Genomic DNA, 25,811 nt, shown 5'->3' on the forward strand with positions numbered 1-25,811 from the left:
TATGGTTTCACACGAAGTTGTGCTAGCTGCCATATATTCTACTTCGGCTAAGCTCAAAGCCACAGATTTTTGTTTCCTACTACACTAGGAAGTCATTCTTGATCCAATGTTGAAACAATACCCAGTTGTACTTTTCCGATCTATTGGACTTCCAACCCAATCTGCATCAGTGAACCCACTCAACCTGATGTCATTGCCTCGGGTGTACAATAGTCCATGCTCGATTGTTCCTTGCATATACCTGAGAACATGTTTGGTTGATGCCCAATGCGCCCTCTTAGGTTCTACCATGAACTGATTGAGGGTGTTGACAACGTAAAAAATGTCTGGCCTAGTATTGACCAGATACATGAACTGATTGAGGCTGTTGACGACGTAACAAATGTCTGGCCTGGTATTGACGAGATACATCAGGGACCCTATAAATTGCCTGTACAAGGTGGGATCAATGTCTTTATCTTCTGATGCATCAATCTTCGTCCAGTTGGTGATCATTGGAGTAGCCATAGGTCTATAGTCCTACATCATGAATCTCTTTAAGGTCTCTGTAGTATATCTCCCTTGTCCAAGGAAGATTTCACCCTTCTGCTGCCAAACTTCCAACCCTAGGAAGTAATGCATCTGTCCCAAATCCTTCATGTCGAATTTTGTGGCTAGGTTCTTCTTAAAATCTTTGATGAGCCTGGATGATCCTGTCAAGAAAAGATCACCCACGTATAACACTAGGATTAGAGGCTCATTCTCTACAACAAGATAATAGAGATTAGGGTTTGTGTCACTCTTGACGAACCCCGTCTTCTGCAAGTAGCCATCAATTCGACCATACCATGCTCTAGGTGCCTGTTTAAGCCCATACAAGGCTTCTTTAATCTGCATACATGAGATTTCTTTTCATGTGTCTCAAAACCCTCTGGTTGTTAAATGTATACTTCCTCTTCTATTACACCGTTCAAGAATGTTGTCTAACTCTTAACATACATACGGGGCACAGATAAATGAGTGGCGAACCAGCTCAATAATCACAAGGGTGGGGCAAAAGCATTATGAGTGCTTATAGCTCCGAGAAGCTATCCCCAAAGCCCCCCAGAGCTCCCAGAGCTCATCGTCCAACAGGACCCACATCATAGGGTCTTTCCACGACACCAAGACTCTCACGGAAGGTTAGGAACTTGACCTTCCCCAGGGGCTTAGTGAGAATATCCGCGACCTGCTCATCAGTTCCTATATGATCGAGCCTTACGGCGCCTCGCTATACCATATCCCGGATAAAGTGGTACTTGATATCAATATGCTTGGATCGGTCGTGGAACACAGGATTCTCAGTCATATGAATCCCACTCTGATTATCACAGAGTATCACAGTGGTATCTAGCACATGTTGGAACAGCTCACTAAAGAGCTTCCTCAACCAAACTGCTTCACAACAGGCCATACTAGCAGCAATGTATTCGGCCTCCGCGGTGCTCAAAGCCATCGACTTCTGCTTCCTGCTCATCCATGAGATCGAAGCAGAACCAAGATTGAAACAGCATCCAGATGTGCTCTTACGATCCACCACACTGCCAGCCCAATCGGCATCAGTATATCCACGGAGTATCACACTCCCGGCAGTGTATCTCAGCCCATGGTTTATCGTGCCCCGAAGATATCTCAAAAGATTCTTGGCACCAACCCAGTGAAAATGATGAGGCTCAACCATCTGTTGACTCAAAGTATTCACTGCAAAACATATGTCCGGACGGGTGTTCACTAAGAACATCAAAGCTCCTATGAGTTGACGATACTCAGTAGGATTGGCCAAGATAGGCCCTGCAGCGCTGCCACTCAATTTCTTAAAGTTGAGTTCCATTGGTGTCGACACGGACTTACAGTGCACCATCCCAAATCTTTCCAGAAGCTTCACAATATATTTTCCTTGAGAAAGGAAAATCTCTCCAGGTCTCTGCCAGACCTCCAGGCCTAGGAAATAGTGCATCAGTCCTAGGTCTTTCATCTCGAACTCAGCAGCAAGCTCCCTCTTACATTGATGAATGAGAGGGTCATCACCTGTCAGGAAGAGGTCGTCCACATACAGCACTAGAATGAGAGGCTTTCCTTCCACAACCTTAAAGTAAAGGTTTGGATCAGCATTGCTTCGAGTGAAGCCCAGCTTCATCAAGTAACTATCCATCCTCTCATACCAAGCTCTGGGTGCTTGCTTTAACTCATAGAGGGCTTTCTTCAACCTGCAGACATAAGTGTCTCGATCTTGAACTTCAAATCCCAGAGGTTGTTCTACATACACCTCTTCCTTTATTGCACCATGCAGAAAAGCGGTCTTGACATCCATCTGATGAAGACTCCATCCTTGCGTAGCAGCAAGGGCTATGATGGATCGGATGGTGGTATATCGTGCCACAGGTGCAAATATATCGCCATAGTCAATTCCTTCCTTTTGAGAGAAGCCACGGGCAACAAATCTTGCCTTAAACTTTTCAGCACGCCCATCAGGTCCATGTTTAATCTTGTAGAGCCATTTAGAGGTGACAACAAATTTGTCCTTCGGTCTCGGGACCACATCCCAGACATCATTCTTCATAATAGCCTCATATTCTTCATGCATAGCATCCTTCCAGACTTGATGCTTGATGGCTTCCTAAAAAAATCCAGGTTCAGATTGTATAATAGAACTCATGGCAGCTAGATACCCTTGGTATCTACACGGCTTCTTGCTTTCTCGGAATGTCCCCCTTGGGGCAGCATGACCCTTAGCATCTTCGAGGGTGTCCCTGAGCCATGATGGCTTCTTTCCTAGAGAAGGGGAAGGATCAATAGGGTCCATAGGCCCTTCAACATCAGGCATAGTCTCATCCTGGGGTTCTTCCAGATTTCCAGGTCTTTCTTCATGATTTTCTTCAGATCTAGGAAGATCTACTACTTTCTTTAGGGAAGCATCTTCGTCAAAAGTGACATCATGGCTTATCTCTACTTCCCTTTGACCAGGTACATAGACTCTATATGCCTTAGAAGTCTCACTGTAGCCCACAAACATTCCTTTCTTTCCAGTAGCATCCAGCTTACTTCTCTTTTCTTTCGGCACATGAAAATAGACAAGACATCCAAAAATTCTAAAATGTGAGACATCAGGTTTCTTACCAGAGAAAAACTCTTCGGGAGTTTTGGAGTCCAAAGCGGAATGAGGGCATCGGTTTTGAATGTACACAGCAGTATTTGCAGCTTCTCCCCACAGAAACTTTGGAAGACCCTGGTCACATAGCATGGCACGGGCAGCTTCCACAATAGTCCTATTCTTGCGTTCAGCAGCACCATTCTGCTCAGGAGTATATGCAGTGGTAGTCTCCCTCTTAATGCCAGCTTCTCTGCAAAAGTCTTTGAACTCATTTGACTCATATTCAGTGCCATTGTCAGTCCTCAAAATCTTGATCTTCTTTCCGGTCATATTTTCCACCAAGGCTTTGAAGGTACGGAACCACATGAAAGCCTCATCCTTCTTCTTCAAGAAGTATATCCAGGTTTTGCGAGAGAAGTCATCAGTAAATGTCATATAGTAAGAACATCCCCCTAGGGATGTTACAGGCAACATACCGGAAAGATCAGAATGGACCAGTTGCAATATCTCAGATGTCTTTGTGACACTTGAGGGGAAAGGTCCCCTTGAATGTTTTCCTTCAGCACAGCCCTTACATACAACTTCATGATTATTTCCAAAATCAGGGATCCCTGTCACCACCTTCCTTGCTTCGGGAAGAGCCTTGTAATGAGGGTGTCCAAATCTTCGGTGCCATAGTTTGGTTTGACGGATAGTATCACAAGTCATAGCTCCCAACGGACTCCCTCCAACCTGGTAGAGTGTTCCAACTCTAAAACCAATTGAGATAGCTTCCTTGAAGTTCTTCTTCCACATGAGTACCTTTCCATCAGGGAAAGTTACATTGAATCCTTTGTCTTCCATGGCAGATACAGACACAAGGTTCTTCTTCAATTTGGGTACAAAGAGTACATCTTGTAGATGGAGGACTTGTGAAAATTGAAATATCACTGCTAGGCATAACTGTCATGAGAGTAAGTGATACTACAATAAGTGCAGAAGATCACTGTCAGAAAACTATGTCATATTGTCATGTTTCACTACAGAAGATGGGGTCTGATAATAAGCCCACTTGACTACCCTTAAGCTCTTCCATATATCCATTTTTAAGACTCCAAAGCATCTGCCTTGTAACAGCCCTTATTGTCCCTCTCAAGGGACTATACTTGGAGCTTTACCAAGCATCTTCTTACAGCCCATTATACCAGAATTGCAAACTGTCTAATCTGGACCATAATATCTGGCAAATTCATCATTACAAAAGACAAGCACATACCTGTGATAGACGTCATATTTCTGTCCACAAATACATTTCGACCAATGCACAGACCCTGAAATTTCGGCCCTGGTTAGGGCTTTCTGTGGCTGCTACGACAGCCCTACTATACAGCCTTCAAACTTCTTTAATTACTGCGTTGATGGTCAAGGGTACTGCGGCCTTCTTCCTGCTCCTTGTTGGGCCTCTCGGCCCTCTCAAAACAGACTTTTGTCCCATTGTAAAACTCAAAATCTCTCAGCGGCCTGTGCATAGAGAATAACCCTTGTCTTTATGCCCAGAACTCCTCTTTACAAGCTCGGCTAGCCTCCTTCCTTACTCGGCCAATCAGATCATAAACAAAAGACACAGAAATACTCCTCTTCGCACTTTGGCCAGAGCTCTTAAGCCTACGGATACTTGACTCTTCATGACTGCAGCCTCATGTCCTTATGACTGCGGCTTCCTTTACTGCCTAAACATATCCTCTACAGTTGCGCTGTATATCTTTCCGTTACAACGTGTATATCATTGATAGCGTATATAATCCTTTATGTACAGCGACACAAAGGCATCCATTGACATCGATGATGATTGCTATAGATAGAGTTTGTCTTCACCTCAGCTCCGATACCATGTTAAGTTTTGAAGATGTTCTATGCTAAGAGCAATTTCACTTTTCTCACAGCAATCATACAAGTAGTTAAGCAAAATGCAGATAGAACATATAAGCAGATCTTACAGAAGACAAATCAGAAACAGGAAAAATGTGTGAGATTGTTTCGGCGGTCAACAGGATGCTTCAACCAGCAAAGTCTCCTTTGGTCAGCCAGCCCAGATGTGTCACAAGATCCCTCCAACTAGTAGATGAGTCAACCCAAGTCAATTCTACAAAAGTCAACGCTGTCCTGAAAAGTCAACGCAGGGGCAGCAAGCTAAAAGTCAATGCAGCAGCAAAACGGTCAACCCTTTGACCTCGATTTTTGTGCCAGATAGTACGGCCTTCAAAAATCGAACTTTCCACCAATTTTCAGCTTGATTGGACCAAGCGTTGACCAAAGTCAACGCTGGTCAAACTTTCTGCGAAACCCTAGCAGCAGAAAATCCGTACGGTCTGTCCTCTTCGTCCTTCCCACGTGTGGCTGAAATTCGTCCTCCAGGTAGCGTACTCTCTAAGATGAGAGAGGAAGATGTGAGTTGAGTTGTGATCAAATTCTCTCCAACTTTTCCTGTATATATATCCATCAATGAGGGTGTGTGACACATCTGTTGGGCATGTGAGCCTACATTACAAAACTGGCTGACCTTGCACATATAATTTATTAAGAATAATAAATTCACAATATAAGTTCTGCTCATCGGATTAAGACTATTTTTATATGGATTTTACACCTCTCAGAAAGAGGAATCCAACAAAAATATTAGCCTCTTAATCTGAGCATCAGAACATGGAGTTTGGACCTAGTTGTCCAAATTTAACAAAAATCGATCTCCTTCTCTTGAGAATCGATTTTCCTTGAAATATTGAGTATCTACCAATGTGTCTCCAAATGATCCTCAAGTCTTCTCTTATACTTTTCCTGTTGATGTATCAACGACCAAGATTAAGTCTCTAATCAACGACTAAGATTAAAACAGACTTGATCCTCATCTCTTAGAAGCTTCTCACTTTATCTTTATTAATACCCATTAATATTTTTATTTTCCGAAGTTTAGGCTTATGAACCCATTAAAAATATGAATTATTTTAATAACTCCTCATCTGGGTGGAATTTCTCAAAATGATTTATGGGTCTCGGAGATCTCATGTGCCTTAGCCTCTCCTCCAAATTTCAAGGCTAGAGCACATCCGATGCTACCAAAAATAATCACTCCCTCTTAGCGAGGAATGTGCTCTAGCAATGCTTTCACCTAGAAGCATCACCCTGATCTTCAGCATCAATACTTGTGTTGATGCTTGGCATGTTGCCCTACATCCACTGCATTGTTGCTTCCTGTATTGTTGCCCATGACACTACCACTGCCACTGCTACATCTATACTACAACGCCCTCTCAACATGCTAAATCATGTTGCCCATGGCATTGCCACTGCTAATTGTTGCACTGCAACTCCCAACACTTATCCATTTCTGCTACTGAAATGGATTCTTCACCATCCCCATCTTCTCTCTGAAATAAATGAACTTTTTTCTTCCTAGAGCCTTGATGAGGATGTCTACCACCTGTTCTCCTGTGGGAGTATATCTCAACTGTATTGCTCCTCGTTGGACACAGTCTCTAACAAAGTGACACCTGATATCAATGTGCTTCGACCGATCATGAAATACTAGATTCTTAGAGAACTTGATGCAACTTTGATGATCACACAAGATCTTAGTTGCTTCCATCGTTTTCCTGAACAGATTCACAAACAAATTCCTAAGCCATATGGTTTCACACGAAGTTGTGCTAGCTGCCATATATTCTACTTCGGCTAAGCTCAGAGCCACAGATTTTTGTTTCCTACTACACTAGGAAGTCATTCCTGATCCAATGTTGAAACAATACCCAGTTGTACTTTTCCGATCTATTGGACTTCCAACCCAATCTGCATCAGTGAACCCACTCAACCTGATGTCATTGCCTCGGGTGTACAATAGTCCATGCTCGATTGTTCCTTGCATATACCTGAGAACATGTTTGGTTGATGCCCAATGCGCCCTCTTAGGTTCTACCATGAACTGATTGAGGGTGTTGACAACGTAAAAAATGTCTGGCCTAGTATTGACCAGATACATGAACTGATTGAGGTTGTTGACGACGTAACAAATGTCTGGCCTGGTATTGACGAGATACATCAGGGACCCTATAAATTGCCTGTACAAGGTGGGATCAATGTCTTTATCTTCTGATGCATCAATCTTCGTCCAGTTGGTGATCATTGGAGTAGCCATAGGTCTATAGTCCTACATCATGAATCTCTTTAAGGTCTCTGTAGTATATCTCCCTTGTCCAAGGAAGATTTCACCCTTCTGCTGCCAAACTTCCAACCCTAGGAAGTAATGCATCTGTCCCAAATCCTTCATGTCGAATTTTGTGGCTAGGTTCTTCTTAAAATCTTTGATGAGCCTGGATGATCCTGTCAAGAAAAGATCACCCACGTATAACACTAGGATTAGAGGCTCATTCTCTACAACAAGATAATAGAGATTAGGGTTTGTGTCACTCTTGACGAACCCCGTCTTCTGCAAGTAGCCATCAATTCGACCATACCATGCTCTAGGTGCCTGTTTAAGCCCATACAAGGCTTCTTTAATCTGCATACATGAGATTTCTTTTCATGTGTCTCAAAACCCTCTGGTTGTTAAATGTATACTTCCTCTTCTATTACACCGTTCAAGAATGTTGTCTGACTCTTAACATACATCTGATGAATCTCCCACCCCATCTGTGTTGCAAAAGATATCACAGTTCTAATAGAAGTATACCTGGCTACTGGGGCGAAGGTTTCTTCGTAGTCTATCCCTTCCTTCTAAGCATACCCCTTAGCCACAAACCTGGCTTTGTGTTTCTCCACACTGTCGTCTGCAGCATATTTGACCTTGTAGATCCATCTCAAACCTACTACTGACTTGTCCTGAGGCCTAGGTACCACTTCCCATACATCATTGACCATTATAGAGCTATATTCCTCCACCATAACATCTACCCATACTTGATGCTGAACGGCCTCCTAAAAACTAGAGGGTTCCCCAACCTGAGCTACTAAGGCCTGATATCTGTCTGGTTGTCTTCGCTCCCTTTTATTATTCCTGGATGCACCAATGAAGTCCTCTACAGCTCGTAAAATCTGTCGAAGTTCCCGACTCATTCTTCCACTGGTAATAGGCACATCTATCAGCTCTTCCTCTTCCTAAGATTCCTTCTGTTCTGAATCTTTGTCTTGAGGAGAATTTCTTACACTAGTTTCTGTTGGTCGAAGTGGTTGGACCAACTACGCATCTTTTGATTGCTCCTCAGAAGGCATTTCTCGGGATTTCCTGAAAGCTTTGTCCTCCATAAACTTTACATCCTGCCGAACTACTACCTTCCTACTCCCTGGAAGATAGACTCTATATGCCTTATCTTTCTCATTATATCCCACAAGATATCCTTTCTCTGCAATTTGATCTAGCTTCTTTGTCTTTTCTTCGGGTATACGACAATACGCTAAACTCCCAAATATTCTGAAATGACTAACTTTAGGTGTCTTCCCGGTGAAGACCTTTTCTGGAGTGACTTTGCTCAATGCCCTGTGAGGAGTCCTATTCTGGACATAAACTGCCTTGTTGCATGCTTCTGCCCACAGGAATTTAGGTATATCCTGATCATACAACATTGCCCTAGCTACTTCCACAATAGCCCTATTTTTCCTTTCTGCTACTCCATTCTGCTCTGGATTGTAGGGAGTTATCCACTCCCTTCTGATGCCTTCCTTAGCGCAAAAATCGGTGAAGTCCTTGTCAACATACTCTCCACCATTGTCAGAGCGCAACACTTTTATCTTCTTTCCTGTCAGATTCTCCACTAGAGCCTTGAAATCTTTGAATCGACCAAAAACGTCATCCTTGGTTTTCAGAAAGTAGATCCAAGTCTTCTTGGAATGGTCATCGATGAAGGTGATGAAGTATTCGACACCACTAAGAGATTTTTTGGACATCGGTCCACAGATGTCTGAGTGTATCAATCCTAACACACTCTTAGCCCTATTATTACTTCTGGAAAATGCTGCTTTGGCATACTTGCCTAGAGCATACCCTCTGTATACATCATCTTATTCAGTACTTAGTTTTGGAACTCCTGATACTATTTTTTTGAGAATTCTCAAAGCCCCATGGTGTAAGTGTCCCATCCTCCTGTGCCATAGTTCATTCAAATCATTGTCTCCATTACTACCTATCAGTGCCATTGGTGATTGTAGTTGTAACCTATACAACCTGTCACTTCTAATTCAAATCTGGGCCTTCTTTTTCCAACTCGGGTGTTTGACATATACTTTCTCCTTAATGAAGAAAACATCATAGCCCTTGTTTTGAAGTTGAGATACAGAGAGTAAGTTCATCCTCAATCCTGACACATGCAACACATTGGTTGCTCAAAGCCGATCTTCTGCTTCGATTTGAAAGACTACAGTACCTCTTCCTACTGGGGTACACTTTGCCTTATTTCCCATTACTCCTGTCATATGCCAAGAACCTCCACTGTCTATATACCAAACCTTAGAAGAGGCAGAGCTTGCTAAGCAAGCGACTTCTTCTTCCAATTTGGAAGCTAACATAGAATAATCGTAATGCATGTCCCTTGTGCATTCTTCTAGAAATTTCCGCGAATCCCCTTGAGTGGATGCTTCTGCATCATGCTCTTGACCCATAGTCGATTTTCCTCTCCTGTAGCTGGATCTCTGCTCTGATACCATGTGAAAATTTCTACACTAAAATTCTACTGCAATAACTTATTTATTTCACCTACTTATTATTCACAATAAGTTATTTACGAAATCCCTTCAGCAAATATTAAAATAAATTCTACTGCAGTTATCACACAATTACCCAGAGAAAAATACATGCACAAGAACCAATCACATCAACATGGTTGCTTTTGGATAATTGCCCCCAGAAAAACCCAATGTGGGAAAGTCGGTGCAGCAGATGAGGGCTTTATTAATCTTCAGCAACAATTGCTTTTACAAGGAATGATTTTATAGAGAAACTGAAAGAAAACACCTAATACTTTCCCTTTGAGACTTTCTGACACTTTGGAGACCTTGTTCCCACTCCTGCACCACTCAGCATGGCTCAGCGTGGCTCTGAGTGGCTCTGCGTCAGCGTGTGTGAGGGCTACGTCTCTCCTTTGGACTGCGTCTCTCTCTACGTTGTCTCCCACTGTTCCTGCATCACCTCTTTTTCAGTCACCGTCTGTTGTTGATGCCCTCCTCTTCTTCCACCTTGCAACTCTCCCTCTGAAATCGATCTCCTTCTCTTGAGAATCGATTTTCCTTGAGATATTGAGTATCTGTCGGTGTGTCTCCAAATGATCCTCAAGTCTTCTCTTATACTTTTCATGTTGATGTGTCAACAACGAGATTAAGTTTCTAATCAACGGCTAAGATTAAAACATACTTGATCCTCATCTCTTAAAAGCTTCTCACCCTTATCTTTATTAATATCCATTAATATTTCTATTTTCCTAAGTTTAGACTTAGGAACCCATTAAAAATATTAATTATTTTAATAACTACTCATTCGCGTGGAATTTCTCAAAACTATTTTTGGATCTTGGAAATCTCATGTGCCTTAGCCTCTCCTCCAAATTTCAAGGCTAGAGCACATCCGATGCTACAAAAAATCAACAGTATATCAGGCAACCAGTGCAAGTATTTCGTCATACTCCACTGCTTCCCTTTGAGAGAAGCCTCCAGCAACAAACCTAGCCTTATATTTTTCAGCACTCCCATCAACTCCATGTTTAATTTTGTAAAGCCATTTTGAGGTGACCACAAACTTGTCGTTGGGTCTAAGCACCATGTCCCAGACATCATTCTTCATGATAAATTCATATTCCTCATTGATCGCGTCCTTCCATACTTGGTGTTTTACAGCTTCTTCGAACGTGCATGGTTCAGCTTGAGCAATAGTACTCATGGCAGCCAAGTACCCTTGATACCTGTTTGGTTTCTTACTATCATGAAATGCCCCTCTTGGAGCAATATGTCTTTTAGCATCTTCGAGAGTATCTCTGAGCCATAGTGGACATTTCCTTGAGGTAGAGGGATCACTTGGAGGTGGATCAATAGGATCCATCGAGCCTTTAACATCGGGCATAGGCTCATATGTTGGAGGTTCATCCTGTTTTTCGATAGTATCATCATCTTCCTTCCTCGGGATGGGGAGATCTCTAGCTTTCCCAAGGGTAGTGCCTTCATCAAAGGTGACATCGCGACTTACTTCCATATCTCTGTTATGAATAAAAATATTCATAAATATCAATTAAATAATAAATATTAAAATAGCAAATATTAATAATAATAAATTAATTAATGTCCCATTAGTTGTGAAGAGACATGGGTCAAAAGTTGTGACCTTCTATCTTTGTGGCCAATCAATGCCTATATAGGCACACCGCCACGAAGAATTGTAAGCACCATTCATATTTTTTATAAATAATACAATTACTACTTACTACAAATACAAGTCTACACATACGATTCATGCTTGCATACAGGTTTAAATGTATCAGTGGTATCAGAGCCTCAAGTCCTTCTTGTTCCGCTGCCCACGACCTCAATTCCTCGTTGTTTCGCTGCCCACGACCCTCAACTACTTGTTGTTCCGCTCATCTTTGTTCCCTTACCTCGTGGTATTTCCACACCCCACACATTGTGCTCCCCACCGTGCTCGATTCCATCGTTGTTGTTGTTGTCCCAACGACTGTCTTAAGTGTTGTCACGAGTCCCTGTCCACACTCGCTTTGTGCATCCTCCGCCCCACCCTCGTACCTCCCCTGCTACACAACTGCAACGCCACCTCCTTTTGAACAACACAAATTGGCTCAGCGTAACTGTCTGATTTGTAGTTGTTGTCAAACGGGCGTGCCTCACAGTCGATCCGCCGTCCACACTCCACGACATTGTCCAACCCCTGCGTCGCACTGCCTTCCTTGTTAACGACAACAGTTGTGTCACGCCTGAGTTAATTGGGGACTCCCATACGTCACGTTTTTTCCAAAAGGCACGATTCATTATTCGATTGACCATACAATTTTTATTATATAATCACAAATTAATTAAGTAATAAATTTATATAAGTTAATGAATTAATTTGATTATATAATTTTAAAAATATATATTAATTAATTAAAAAATAAAATTGGGTTTACAAGGAAAAAAAGGAACAAAATGGGAAGTAGTAATAATGATGACAATTGAAAAAAAAATCAAGAAGAAATCGACAGAATGCGCAAGCGCCTTGACGATTTCGAGAGGAAGCAAGATGATTTTGGGAAGAGTCAAGACCAAATGGCAAAGGATATCATAGCAATAAAGAACATGATGAGCCAATCCACCTTTTAACCCCTCGGTTACGCAAAGTCCTAAGACTCCGAAAGGCGGAACTTTTCCAAGTCATGAATTTCCTTCGATACACAAAAAACCACGAGTACAGCATACACAGTTCGAAGGAAGTCAGTAACATACAAAGTTTCCCGACAAAGACTACCTTAAAATTAAAAGAGAATTACCTAAATACGATGGTAAGGACCATAAAGGCGCCATTGTATGGGTAATTAAAATGGACGCCATTTTCGGAGCAAACCCACCAATAGGGGAGCAGAGAAGGTCATGACTGCATCCAACTACCTGGAAGCAAAAGCATATGCTTGGTTCCTATGGTGATCTAACAAATGGAAACTCGCTTGTTCAATTGGCAAAATTTTAAAAACCCCCTACTAAAAAGGTTTCATGACGAAGAAGAGAATGATGTTTACGAAAGATTCATTCACCTCAAACAGAAAGGATCAGTAAGCGAATACACTCATGAATGGGAAGTATTAGCCATAAGGAAAAGGGGATTCTCAGACGAAGAGTTGTTAAAAACGTATCGTTGTGGCCTTAAGGATTATATTCAGAAAGAATTAAAATGATATAAAACCCAAATCAGTGAAGATGCTAGACATGCAACAATAATTATTGAGAGAAAATATAAGCTTAGAATGTCATCATTCAAGGAAGACGAAGACCAACAACAACACTAGGAAAAATTAAACTAACAAATGTAGGTATTGTGGAGACAAATGGACATCAGGACACAGATGCCTTAACAAGAAATTGTATACTTATGAAGCCAAGAAGGAATCAAACACTTCAAGTAATGAGCCAGAAAAAAGATAGAAAAGAAAAATAGTTGTCACAAATGTGGAGAAAATTGGACGTTGGGCCATAATTGTGAAGACGCATCCCTGTGTTACTATAAAATAGTAGATGGGAAGCAAATTGAAGTACAAGAACATGATGAAGGAATCGTTGTCACACACAGTGAAGATTCAGATTCTGAGGAACTGTCATTAGCTGCAATCTCATGTGACTAGAAAAACCTTGATGAAAATAGTAACTCTTTCAGAGATCAAGAACAACAAGCAACTGCAAAATATGTTCCACTACATCTTCGGAAGAAGAGCCAATTTCCAAGAAGGAACATTAAACTTATTACTCTGTCAACAAACATGAGGAAGAGATTATGTCGTAAAACCCTAAGGCTCAAGGGACTCATAAAAGGCAGGAATGTCAATATACTTATAGATTTGGGTAGTACTCACAATTGTATAAGCATTGATCTTGCTAAACAACGTGGTCTTTGTATATGCCCAATCAAGGCCCTGACCATGTCTGTCGCTACTGGAAAAAAAATCAAGAAAATAGGAGAATGTGAAAAAGTTTCAATCCAAATACAAGAACTGGAGCTACAAACAAATCTATTTTCCCTACCACTCAAAGAAATGGATGTAGTTCTAGGTGCATAATGGTTAAAACAACTAGGGAGCTATACTACAAACCTTGAAGAACAATTCATGGAGTTTAACTGACGAGGATGACATTATAAATTAAATGGTGTTAAGTCCCCCAACTCCAAGGAAGGTACAAGTACTCATAAAGAATGCACCAGTCAACGAAAGGATGCCATTCCATCACAACAATGTTCAACTAGAGAAAACCCTTTTGGTTGTGCTTTGAGGACAAAGCATCTCTAAAGGGGGTTGCAATGTTATGAATAAAAATATTCATAAACATCAATTAAATAATAAATGGCAAATATTAATAGTAATAAATTAATTAAATTAGTTGATTTCCCATTAGTTGTGAAGAGACATGGGTCAAAAGTTGTGACTTATCTTCATGGTCAGTCAATGCCTATATAGGCACACCGCCACAAAGAATTGTAAGCACCATTCATATTTTTTATAAATAATACAATTACTACTTACTACAAATACAAGTCTACACATATGATTCACGCTTGCATACAAGGTTAAATGTATCAATCTTTTTTACCAGGCACATAGATTCTATATGCCTTTGAATTTTCATTGTAGCTAATGAATATTCCTTTCATCCCAAAAGCTTCCAACTTACTCTCTCATTAGGCACATGAAAATACACTGGACAACCAAATATTCTAAAATGAGAAACATCAGGCTTCTTACTAGTGAAGACTTGCTCAAGTGTCTTGAAATCCAATGCTTGATGTGGGCTCCTATTTTGAACATACACGACAATGTTGGCAACTTCTTCCCATAAGAACTTTGGTAGGTTTTAATCATGGAGAATGGCATGAGGGGCTTCCATGATTGTTCGGTTCTTCCTTTCAGTAACTTCATTCTGCTCAGGAGTGTATGGAACAATTGTCTCCCTCTTAATACCAACCTCTCTGCAAATGTCATTGAATTCATTTGATTTATATTTGGTTCCATTGACGGTACTCAATATCTTGATCTTCTTCCTTGTTTGATTTTCCACCAATGCTTTGAAAGAACAAAACCATTTGAATACTTCATCCTTCCTTTTTAAGAAATAGATCCATGTTTTGTGAGTGTAGTCATCCACAAAGATTGCATAATATAAGTATCCTCCCAACGATGTTACTGGTAACATACCAGACAAGGCAGAATGGACCAATTGAATAATATCGGTTGTGTTGCTCTCACTATAAGCAAATGGTCCCTTTGTATGTTTCCTAGTTGCACAACCTTGACAAACACCTTCATGGTTCATGTCAAACTTGGGCATACTTGTGACCATGTTCCTTACCCCAGGTAAGGCTTTGTAATGTAAGTGGGTGAACCTTCGGTGTCATAGCTCAGATTGGATTGAAGTATCACTTGCCAAAGCTCCTAAAAGACTTCCACCAACTTAATAGAGACCATCAACCCTAAATCCAAGAGTAAATGCATTGTTAGGGTTTCTTTGCCAAATGCGTACCTTTCCATCATTGAATACTACCTTGAAGCCTTTATCTTCCATCGCAAAAAGAGACACTAGGTTCTTCTTCAGATCGGGCACATACAATACTTCTTGTAGATGAATGGTTTGACCTTGATACTAGTGAAGAGTGACAGTATGTTATGTAACTAGCTCACAAAATAGAAGAAAAGATAGATCAACGACTTCAAAATTAGCCTCTTCGAGGGGGCAACCTCCTTTACATTACACAAATGAATAACTCTTGGATGATACAAATGACAAAACCTCCTTTCTATGTGAAAATTCTATCATTGCAGCAACTGATTTACTTTTCCTACTTATTTCACCATAAGTTATTCATGAAATTACTTCAATAAACATTAAAATAAATATTGCTGCAGATATCACACCGTAATAAAGAAACAAACATATGCACAATAATCAACACATTGACACAGTTATTTTGGACTAATGTCCCCGAAAAAACTCAATGTGGGAAAACCGGTGCAGCAAGGGAGGATTTTATTATTCAGCAATTTTCTAGTACAACAGGGTGCCAAACTGGCTTACCCACAGATAGACGAATTTTCCAGCACTTCTTTTGAATCCAGCATCGGCCCCACTGACCTCTGCGTGACTTGAAACCCTCTGCGTCAACCTGTTGAGACTTTGTGCAACCTCTCTGGCCTCCTGCTTCACTCTCGTAACCTCTGCGTGGATGACGCAGGCCCTGCTGGCTCTACACAGTCTCTGCTGCATTTGCGTGGAATCCTCCAGCCTTGCGTCTGCCTTTTCTGCCTTTATGTTGATCTCTCGTCTCTCTATTCCGTACTTGCTGCCTCCTGACTGCTCTCCAGACCACTGGTTCAGTTTCTCAGTGAACCTCGCTCTAGAAATTGAATTGACTGGTCTCCCTCAATGTGTTCTCCAAGTGACCCTCAAGCCTCCTCTTATATTTTTCTTGTTGATAGATCAACGACCGAGATTAAATCCCTAATCAACAGCTAAGATTAGATCTGGCTTGATCCATGACTTTTGGACGATTCTAACACAGTTTTATATTAATACACATTAATATTTTATTTTCCCTAAGTTTAGACTTAGGGACTCCATTAAAAATATTAATTATTTTACTATCCCCAAACTGTTTAGAATCTGCCCAAATCCTTTCTAGGTATTGGAGATCTCATGTGCTTTAGCCTCTCCACCAATTTTCGTTACTAGAGCACATCTGATGCTACCCCAAATCAACACTCCCTCTTAGCGAGGACTTTGCTCTAGTAATACTCCTTACTGAGTATCACCCTGATCACCCTGAGTCCCCGTTTCGTCCCCACTTCGTACAATGTTGGTTGAAATGCATACAGTAGCAATTTGAACTAGTATGGTGGTTGGCATGAATACAGGCTGAATTTATGGCACTAACAATTGATCAACAGTTGTTTGAATGCATACAGATGGAATTGTACAATTGGGAAACATTGTATAGACGACTTTGACTGCACAGAATATATATAATATTTTTTTCGTTCTTTTTTAATTCATTTATTTTTTCGACTTTTTGTTTAATATTTTTTTAATATAATTTGTTTTATTTTTTTTCTAACTTTTTTGTTAATATATTAGACTTTTTTTTATAATCTAATTTTTTTTAATTCTTTTATATTTTTTTTTGTTTTTTAATGTCTTTTTTTTATGAATACATATTTTATTTTTTATTTTTTTTTCTTTATGGCCAAGGCCCTGAATGACGATATGCAAAATGGAGAAACTCCAAACTTTTGTAGGAAAATGCTTTAACGATAACAAGGTTGACAAATTTTGACGACCAAGGACCTAGATCGGAGAACGCGACTCGGTGCAACAGTTAAATAGCCAGAGGATTGAACAACTCTGATACCAAATGGAACGAACAAAGTTCGTTCTTCAAGTTAAATGTTCTAAAAGACTTGGAATATGTGGATCTCCATTTAGATACAAGAATATATATTAAAATGTATGAATAAGAATGATGATACAATTGAAAGTGAGGTCCTGTATATATAGGCAAGTAGGTACCCTTTCACGAATGGTCATGTCTGTAGAGACATGCCTCTTCCCTACTAATTATTAGTTAATTACTCATTGTTTATGTTGTTGAAGTTTCTAAGTTTACTTACATAGAAACCCTCCATGCAGTTTATCTGATTTATTCCTACCTACTTGTTATTTTCCTTAACAAGTTATTTATAATGTAAATATTGAATATAAACACTAGTGCATGCTCAACATATTACAGATCAACAACTAAAAGAAACAGAAACAAACACACCATATGACACCATTATTTTTGGACTAATGTCCCCAGAGAAACCCAATGTGGGAAAACCGGTGCAACTATCTGACCGTTTTCTTATTAAGCAATATCAGAGTACAATCTGGGTGTTGAAACTGGCCTACCCAACAGAGAATTTCCTTGGCAATAATACTTCTCAGTTTCTAACAAATCTACTAGCTAAAACCCCGGATAATCCTTCCAACAACTACAAAGCACCAATCTGCCCCAGAAACCCCAACTTTTGCCCAATCTGGACTGCGTCAGCCTCTCCTAGCCCAGCGTTGGTCCTGCATCAGCCTATCTTGGCCTACGTCAGCCCTAGGAGGCCGTGCGTCAGCTCTCTGACCCTCTGCGTCAGTTACGCTGGCCTCTCTGGTGCCCTGCGCAACACTTAGCTGTGTTTGCGTGAGCACTGGTTGCTCCTGCATCACTCTCTCTAGCTGCTCTGCTGCTCTCGCGGCACTATCTCTACCTCTTTGTCTCTCTATACTCCATGCCCCTCAGCTGCATATCTCGATCACTAATTCTATCTCTCTTAGCAAACCCTGCTCTAGAGAATAGAAAGACTGATTACTCTGGTGTCTTCTCCAAGTGACTCTCAAGCCTCCTCTTATACTTTTCTTGTTGACATCTCAACGGCTGAGATTAAGTCTCTAATCAACAGCTAAGATTAGATCTAGCTTGATCCATGTCTTTTGGACCATTCTAACATAGATTCATATTAAATCACATAAATATTTTAGATTCCCTAAGTTTAAACTTAGGGAATCCATTAAAATTATTAATTATTTTAATATCTCCTGATCTATTTAGAATCTGCCCAAACCCTTTCTGGGTATTGGAGATCTTATGTGCCCCAACCTCTCCACCAAATTTTGTGGCTAGAGCACATCCGATGTTACCCCAAATCAACACTCCCTCTTAGCGAGGACTGTGCTCTAGCAATACTCCTCATTGAGTATTACTCTAATCATCCGGCATCAATACCTGTGCTAATGCTAGGCATTCCTTCCCAACATCCTCTGCACTATTGCATCTTGTACTGCTGCCCATGGTTCTGCCATTGCCGCTGCTGCATCCGTACGATAGCTCCCTCTGCATCCGTGATGTTGTTGGTCCTTTCTCCCAGCACTGCATCTGCACTGCACCTTCTCTTATCATGTTGCATCGTGCTGCCCACTGTTGCACTACAACTCAGTTACTGAGAAGTAAGTAAATGATCTCCTAATCTGACCTCCCTGTTGGGCTAGAGACACCCACTGATGCTGAAGCGCCCTCTGCCGCTGACAAGTGCTCCCTCTCTGACCTCTGCGTTGTTGCAATAACTCCTTGCATCTCGCACCATTGCACACCTCTCTGTGCCATCCTGCACTAGTGCAACACTCCTTTGCCTCTCGCACTGTTGCAGCTTGCTAGCCTCCCGTTGTCTGGGACTCCTGCACTGTAGCTTTCTTTGCCGCTCCATCCGCATCCGTCTTTACCCACATCATCCAATCCTGCTACTCCTTGTCGGGGCTCCCATAGCAAGGTCTAATCCAAGAGACTGGGTACCTCGAGGATCCTGCCCCTCATCGCCTGTAGTCCGCCTGACTACAGCTCGATGTCTCCCCACTTATTCTCAAGTGGCGCATGTGCACTCATGGCACAGTCATCGTCTGTCAAAACTTCCTTCTTTGCTCGTGCTGGCATTGCCTTAGTCTCGAAAGACTCTCCCTTACTCTTCTTCCTTGGACACTGGGTCGCATAATGACCCAACTCCCCACAATGGAAGCACTTGATCTTGGAGAGATCTTTCTTCTTCCGCTTTTCTTGCTTTCCCTCAGATGTTAGGGTAACATCTTCCTCCTCCTGTTTGACTTTGATCCCCTTGTTGCTACTACCCGTCTTCGACTGTCAACTCATCTCTTCCTGGCGAAGAGCTGCCCACATCTCATCCCAAGGGGGGAGAGTCCCTCTGCCTAGTATACTCTAGACAAATACCTCCCAGTCTTTTGAGACAACATTTAGGGTTGTCCTCACCATCAGCTCCTGATCCGGTGTCGCCTCTATAACAGTCAACTGATATCGGGTCTCATTCAGTCCTCCGAGGAAGGTGTCAATCGGCTCTCCTTCCTTCATCTAATACGACCTCAACTGATTCTCAAATAGCATTCTTCTCTGCACAGAAGTCTGTTGGTACAGCTTCTTGAAAGCCTCCCACATCTCAAATGTCGTTTCCTTCTCGACTATGTGTGGTACTACATGATCCTTGACCCCGTCAAGGATAATGCTCTTGGTCGTCGCCATCGCCTCCTCGTACTTATCATTATCATTAGGGTCGACTGGGATAGCTATTACCTTCAAGGTGAAGTTCTTGACACAATTCCTGTCAAGTACAGATAAGATTCTGGCCTTCCAGACTACGAAGTTCAACGCTTCGTCCAATCTATCCTAGTCTCTTACTCCGAGTAGTGCCATGATGCTCCTCTACTTCCTTCCTGGAAGTTCTCTGTTCGACTCCTTTGAGTCTCTACTTGCCATCTAGAAGTTCTCTTCTGAACTCCCTCCGAGTCCCGATTTCCCTCGTGGAAATCCTTTTGCCGCTGTCGAGATGCCCCCTACTCTGATCGTCTTGTGCAACCGCACCACTAATCCGGGTTCCTCAGCTAGAAACCCTCTGTAGCAACTTCTTTGGCCTTGCTCTATCAGGTATTGTTCTGACTATAGTACCTCACCAACTCCACTCTGCAATATTCCCGCAGCCTTCTAAACCCCAGCAACCTAAAGGTGAGAGCCCCTAGGCTCTGCGCAATCCTAGCACCGCAACCCGGCCTCCTCAGCCAACTGCGTCAGCCCTCCCAGCTACTGCGTGGCTCTGCGTGAGGCTTCTCTTGCCTTCCTTCACCTTTGCGCTGCCTCTTCCCGGCTCACCCTTGATGACATAGGCACTGTGTAACCCTTCCTTGTTGCTTCTCTGCTAGAAACAACTTTTGTCACCTCGGGACAATTGTTTTCTGCTGCTATTGCTCCGCTCAGCTGATGTCCTTTAGTCCTCCTGTAATTTGCAATCACGCTCTGATACCATGTTGAAATTTTTAAGTTTACTTAGTTAGAAACCCTCCATGCACTTTATCTGATTTATTCCTATCTACTTGTTATTTTCCTTAACGAGTTATTTACAATGTAAATACTGAAAATAAACACTATTGGATGCTCAACATATTACAGATGAGCAACTAAAAGAAACAGAAACAAACACACCATATGACACCATTATTTTTGGACTAATGTCTCTGGAAGAACCCAATGTGGGAAAACTGGTGCAGTTATATGAGGGTTGTGTTATTAAGCAATATCAGAGTACAATCTGGGTGCCGACACTGGCCTACCCAACAAAGAATTTCCTTGGCAGTAATACCTCTCAGTTTCTAACAAATCCACTGGCTGAAACCCCGGATAATCCTTTCGGCAGCTACTCAGCAACAATCTGCCCCAGAAACCCCAACGTTTGCCCAATATGGACTGCGTCAGCCTCTCCTAGCCCAACGCTGGCCCTGCGTCAACCTCTCCTAGCCCAATGCTGGCCCTGCGTCAGCCTCTCCAAACCCAACGTTGGCCCTGCGTCAACCTCTCCTAACCCAACATTGACCCTGCGTCAGCCCCAGGAGGCCCTACGTCAGCTCTCTGAGCCTCTACGTCAGCTACGTTGGCCTCTCTGGTGCTCTGCACAGCACTTAGCTGCCTCTGCGTGGCCCTGCATGAGCATTGGTTGCTCCTGCGTCACTCTCTCTATAGCTGCTCTGTTGCTCTCCCGACACTATCTCTGCCTCTTTGTCTCTCTATACTCCATTCCCCTTAGCTGCATCTCCCGATCACTAATTCTATCTCTCTTAGCAAACCCCGCTCTAGAGAATAGAAACACTGATTACTCTGGTGTCTTCTCCAAGCGACCCTCAAGCCTCGTGTTATACTTTTCCTGTTAACATCTCAACGGCCGAGATTAAGTCTCTAATCAACGACTAAGATTAGATCTGGCTTGATCCATGTCTTTTGGACCATTCTAACACAAATTCATATTAATACACATTAATATTTTATTTTCCCTAAGACTTAGGGAATCCATTAAAAATATTAATTATTTTAATATCTCCTGATCTGTTTAGAATCTGCCCAAACCCTTTCTGGGTATTGGAGATATCATGTGCCCCAACCTCTCCACCAAATTTTGTGGCTAGAGCACATCCGATGCTACCCCAAATCAACATATGTCTATTATTATTTATACTATTTTTATATATTTTATTCATAACAGTTCCCTTTTTGTATAAAGCATGATACATCATAATTTCACTCTTCAGATTTATAAATTGTCTAATGATTTCAGTTCTAAAGTTGTGATTTATGAATGGTTTTGATCTTTAACTTTGAATATGTTTTAAAAAAATAATATATATATATATATATGTTATTGTATTTTTTCTACGTGGCATTTCCCCACTGTGTATGGATCCTGGCTTTTCAAAAATCTGGTGGATCTGTATCCATATACGGATCCATATCTGTTTTTCGTTTCCCAGTAACCTAGCTTATATAATATATATATTATGGAAATTTCTTCTACACAGCCAAAGACAGTTCCACACGTGTTATTAGAAATAAAGTTCATAACATCAATGAGTTTTAGACTTAACAGAGGAAAGTATAATATGACAGCTTAGATTATCAAGTTAGTGAACTTAAGTAGAATTAATAAAAGGAGAGTATAATTGCAGCTTTGATGGTTGACATAAAGCGAGATTGCTATTTCGTATTGTTTGTCATTTTAGGTATGATTCTGGATAAACGCTTGTTATTTGGTCAATTTTTTATACAAAAAGCATTTGGTATAAAAAATGAAGGGATTTACACATAGAAATCTTTCTAGGAGTGGGATTGTAATGTTTTCCAAGACTTGTGATCCTGATTGTAGAACAAAAAGGTTATGGACAACAATAACAGCAATTTGACTTTTGAAAGATCTAAAGTCAAATTTCTTATTCCTCTGAAACAAAATTGTGAGAAGTTTTCAATATCTTTTGTCATGCAGCATGTTGATTGACAAGTGTGTCTAAATTCTAAGATCAGAGTTATTAAGTTTCCTTTTCACGATATACTGTGATAAAACACAAGAAAATTCTGCTCTCTCTTGAGATTTATCATTTCACTTTGATGTGTATCTCAATTCTAATTAGTTTAATAAAATAGTCTTTGCCTGGCTATAATGCAGGAAAGAAGAATAAAATAGTCTTTGCCTGGTTACAATGCAGGAAAGAAGAATAAAATAGTCTTTGCCTGGTTACAATGCAGGAAAGAAGACGTTTGGGTAGGCCACCTGCTATCGGGATATTCTTTACCTATGGAAGAACCTAGTTTAAAGAAAAAGGAATATCATTTCAATGATATTGGTGGATCATGGAAAGATGCAATCAAAGTGGCAGTTGCAACAACACAAGAAGCATTTCCAGGAGCAGAGGTTCTTGTACATCTTGATAGTAAGTAAGTGTCACTCTCCCGTTTTCCTTTATCTGTTTTTTTATGGCCTAGAAACATGAAAATGCAAAGTTTACATAATTTATCCTAAGAAACTTATAAAAAAAATATTGAATGATAATTTCATATTGGTTCTTATTGCGTAAATTTCACATATTGAGCTCTTCTAAGCATCTATTTTTAAGGATATTTGCATAATTACAATATACAGCCATATTTGGTGTATATATGGAAGATGGTCAACATATCATTGACCATACTTATCTTAACTGTATCTCAGCTGTCTTTCAGCCATATTCTGTTTTTGGTCATATTATATTGTAAGCTGGCTGTATCATATCATATTTTGGTTGTATTTCAGGCATATTTTAGAGTAAACTCTTATTTCATACTTGTTTTTTCTGATATAATTTTCTTTTTTATCGTATTATGTCCATATCCATATCCATACACATAAGGTATCAAGATGGTCCTTAGAAGATAAATTCAATTTTTAGTATTGACTTGTAATCGCTAAGTTTCTATGAATTACCTCTTGATTATTAGCAAGTCTTCAATGAGAACCAGGATTTGGAGCAGTCTTGTGGGCTTGGAAGAACCCCAATAATTATTGATTACTAAGAAGCGTCTTTGAAGCTTTATGTCAAGGGAAGAGAAATTCCATTGATTTGGGAGTTGATGTTTCAACTTTGGTAACTTCAAGCCTAGATCTTCAAGCTTTTCAAGTTCAACTATAAGACTTATGATGGGCACTTCCAACATAGTGTCTTTTTTGACCATGTTATTTGTAAATCATTCTGACGTTCTGCCAATTCCAATCTTTTTCAATTCAAAGAACAAAGTAGAAATGGATTTTATTAGTTGTCATTCGGTGGGAAGATTTGGAAGAATGTCTTGAATCTTCATTTTGTCTCTTCTTCAATATTACATTCTTCATGTTTCTTCCCAACATTCTTTAATCATAATTTCCTTTTCTTCTTAATATCTGATAACTGTAATCAAATATTGTTTGTGCGATGCGTACTATCAATCTATGATGAATCAATGAATCCTTATTTGTTAACATTGAAATGTTTACAGATTCCATGTGCTCTCTCCATATCTCTCCTTCTGCTGAAATCTTTGGAGGGATGGTGGAAAGAAAAATCGGCAAGTGGGGGGGAAATGAGCTAAGGGCTGAGCCAATTTCAAGCCAAAGCACTCCACCATAGACCACTTCTCACGTTGAGGTACATGATAGAGAAAATGTGGGATAACAAAATTGTTGAGCTATTTTTTTGCTTCATAGACTTTAAATAAGTCTTTGACACTGCCAAGAGATAAGATATGGTAGGGGCTAGTTGAAATGTAGTTCCAAAATCGATGGAGGGCAGCAATCCACAGTTTGTACAAACAAGTAGAGGAAGAAATCAGAACTAAGGAACGGCTATAAAAGTGATTCAACAATGACATGGGAGTGTAACAGGGTTGTCCACTCTCCCCCACTCTGATTGGGTTGTATATTGAAAAATAGAGGAGTGGATAATCAGAGAGCTGGGAAGGATGTGAACATAGCAGAATTTATTATAGAAATATTGACATATTAATATGATTTCATCTTAGTAGCCTAGACACTTCGCATCCTACAAGACCACTTGAGGGATTTAGAAGGATTTTGCAAGGACGTGGGGATGAATGTGAATACATGTAACATCAAGGTAGTATTATTCTTGCTCAAGAGAAAAATGAAATAAATCCAACTTTTGGAAGGGAACTGTTGGAAATAAGGTTGGAATATAATGAGAGGATGAGTTGGGAAATGTGCTTAAATAATAGGCTTCAAGAAGGATAGAAAGCATCTTTGCACTTTGAAACAGATGTAGGACAGCATAGGTATGGGCTATGTCACAAGGTTTGCCGAACATCAACTTTGAGGTTTGAAATTTGGCTAACCTAATTCTTTTTTTTGAGTTTTGGCTAACCTCATCAAACCTCAAAGGCATTTACCAATACCATAGCTGAAACCTCATAACCTGATGTCACAATTCAAGTTTGTAATCAATTCTTGCAGTTTCCAAATCCATGATAGTATTTTATGTTTATTGATGTTGATTTCTTGTTGATTTTTGCTATATTTCATTTTTAAATTATACACACACACGCACAGAAAGTGAATATAGATAAATCTAATGGCAAACCTCATCCAAACCTCATGAGAAAATTTGAGCTCAAACTGAACCTAATAATTGTCGAACCCGAACTCAAACCCAAACCATGTGTCTTAGGGTATGGGACTTGGACATGTTATGTTCTCTATTCGAAGTACTGTAATGTTCCCTATTAATTAATTGGCCAAAGGGAGATGAAGTAGCTTATCCAACCCCGTAGGCTATATGTGAAAATTTCTAAACTGAAATTCTGCTGCAACAACTGATTTATTTCACCTACTTATTATTCGCAATAAGTTATTTACGAAATCCCTTCAACAAATATTAAAATAAATTCTACTGCAGTTATCACACAATTACCCAAAGTTTTTCCCTTTGAGACTTTTTGACTCTTTGGAGACCATGCTCCCACTCGTGTGTCACTCTGCGTGGCTCTGAGTGGCTCCACATCCCTCTACTCAGCCTGCATGAGGGTTGCGTCTCTCCTCTGGACTGCGTCTCTATCTGCGTTGTCTCTCATTGTCCC

General features: G+C 40.7%; 1 protein-coding gene across 2 annotated transcripts in view; it reads left to right on the plus strand.

Moving 5' to 3' along the window:
* The window catches only part of GEK1 (D-aminoacyl-tRNA deacylase), a 443,933-nt gene that overhangs the window by 373,868 nt on the left and 44,254 nt on the right, over nucleotides 1-25,811 (plus strand). Inside the window, exon 8 of one of the 2 annotated variants that reach the window (XM_089417245.1) lies at nucleotides 22,956-23,140. In XM_089417245.1, the coding sequence (XP_089273371.1) occupies nucleotides 22,956-23,140 (185 nt within the window). Of the gene's footprint in view, nucleotides 1-22,955; nucleotides 23,145-25,811 lie in introns of both variants that reach the window. The other variant, XM_089417246.1, reaches the window with a different exon arrangement.

This window comes from Pinus tabuliformis, chromosome 3_2 (assembly GCF_031772625.1).
Source record: "Pinus tabuliformis cultivar Carrire ecotype Pingquan chromosome 3_2, CPIR1, whole genome shotgun sequence".
NCBI classification, from domain to species: domain Eukaryota; kingdom Viridiplantae; phylum Streptophyta; class Pinopsida; order Pinales; family Pinaceae; genus Pinus; species Pinus tabuliformis.